The 1,753-nt window shown below is 61.2% G+C and overlaps 1 protein-coding gene across 1 annotated transcript; it reads left to right on the top strand.

The window, feature by feature from the left end:
- The first annotated feature begins 277 nt into the window (after positions 1-277).
- Positions 278-1,733, top strand: RPL22 (ribosomal protein L22). The gene is made up of 3 exons (XM_010005298.1): positions 278-295; positions 679-803; positions 1,589-1,733. Exons 1-3 carry the CDS (start codon positions 278-280, stop codon positions 1,731-1,733), a joined length of 288 nt encoding a protein of 95 aa, XP_010003600.1.
- Positions 1,734-1,753: the final 20 nt, after the last annotated feature.

Genomic DNA, 1,753 nt, shown 5'->3' with positions numbered 1-1,753 from the left:
CGTGGCGGCCGCCCCCTCCCGCCCCCCCCGGGGTGCCTGTGGTTTCTGGGGGCTGCTGGTCCCGCAGCACGGCCGGGCACCCCCCGCTCTGCTGCCCCTCGCCAGGGCCCGGCGTGAACTGCTGTGGTGCTGGGAAACACCCTGCAGACAGAGGAGCCTGTGTTGTGCTGGGGTGACCAGATGCGTGTTGCTGTTAAACACTGTAGTTAAACACGAGTCTCCCCACCTGCCAAGCAGAGTTTCTGTTCACCCCTCTGGGCCTCTGTGGGCAGCAGTGATGGCAGAGCACAGCCTGGTGAGCTGCTTTCTGTGCTCCAGAACGGGTCAGAAGCTCAGGGCTGTGGCTGAGGGGTCCTCTGAAGATCCTGGCCCAGCCCTCACTCCCGTGCCTGTCTCTTGGAAGGCAGGAAATTTGTCCCCATGTTGCTCACCTGGTGCTTTTGGGCTTGAGAACCTCACACCTGGGTCTGAGCTGGTGGGTTATTTGTGGAAGGTGCTGGCAGGCTCAGCCCCTCGCAGCCAGGGGGGAGGCAGCATTCCTCGGCTTCCCCTGGCTGTAATGGCACTTCTGTCTCTTCTCCAGCTGAAACAAAAAGCTGACATGCTGGGCACTGGGGAAGCCTTGTCCAGCGGGAGCTGGCGGCCCTGGCTGAGCCTCGGCATCCTCCTCTCTTGCAGGAGCAGTTCCTGCAGGAAAGGATCAAGGTGAATGGCAAAGCAGGAAACCTGGGCGGAGGCGTGGTGACCATTGAGAGGAGCAAGAGCAAGATCACAGTCACGTCAGAGGTCCCGTTCTCCAAGAGGTGGGTGGTGGGGCAGCACCAGCCACGGTCAGGATTGCTGCCGGTGCCTGGAGCTGTGTCTGGTCACTGCTGGCAGCAGAGGGGGTCGCTGGCGTGCGGGGGGAGCCAGGCTGGCCGGAGGGCCTGGTGGTGAGGAGGGGACTGGGTGCAGGACTGCTCCTGGGACCAGGGTTAAAAGCAGCATGAGGCTGGGCATGGTGACTGCTGGTTTCCAAATGATTGTTGAGAGAGAAGTGTGGTTGATTTCCTGTTGGGAATATTCTTGGGACGGGCGGGGAGAATGTGCAGCAGTAAAGGTGCTGAGTGTGGGGGTTGATCCACAGCCAGGTTCTTGCATCTCCTGTCTGGTTGGGCTCCTGCTTCCTGGGGCTTTGCCTGGGTCGATAAATGTGGTTTTGGACATGGCAGAGAGGGCACAGTGAGGCCAGGGGGTCTGCAATGGCAGGGGGATAAGAGCTGTGGGTGGTGGGGGTCAGTGCTCTGCTCTGGAGACACCCCCATGCCCCTGGTGCAGCTCCTCCATGTCACTGTGTGCCCAGCGTGTCCCAGCAGCACTGGTTGGTGGTGATGTGGAAATACAGTGCGTGGTTGGACCCTTGGAGGTCCTGGCCCCGTGTCAGTGGGATGCTGCTTGTGGTGGTTTCTGATGGCAGCTTTGCTGTGCCTGGTGGGATGCTTTGCCCCTGTGGAGGTGGGAGCACCAGCAATGGGGGTTTGGGTTTGCCTGAGCTCTGTGGGGGGTGATGGAGGGTGCAGCCCTGCTCTCAGCCCTGCTCCCCCCGCAGGTACCTGAAGTATCTGACCAAGAAGTACCTGAAGAAGAACAACCTGCGGGACTGGCTGCGCGTGGTGGCCAACAGCAAGGAGAGCTACGAGCTGCGCTACTTCCAGATCAACCAGGACGAGGAGGAGGAGGAGGAGGAGGATTGAGCCGGGGGGCCGCCATTTTG

This window comes from Chaetura pelagica, unplaced genomic scaffold, assembly GCF_000747805.2.
Source record: "Chaetura pelagica isolate M959 unplaced genomic scaffold, ChaPel_1.0 scaffold159, whole genome shotgun sequence".
Lineage (NCBI taxonomy): Eukaryota > Metazoa > Chordata > Aves > Apodiformes > Apodidae > Chaetura > Chaetura pelagica.
The sequence above is the reverse complement of the archived record's forward strand: the minus strand, read 5'-3'. Positions and strand labels throughout refer to the sequence as shown.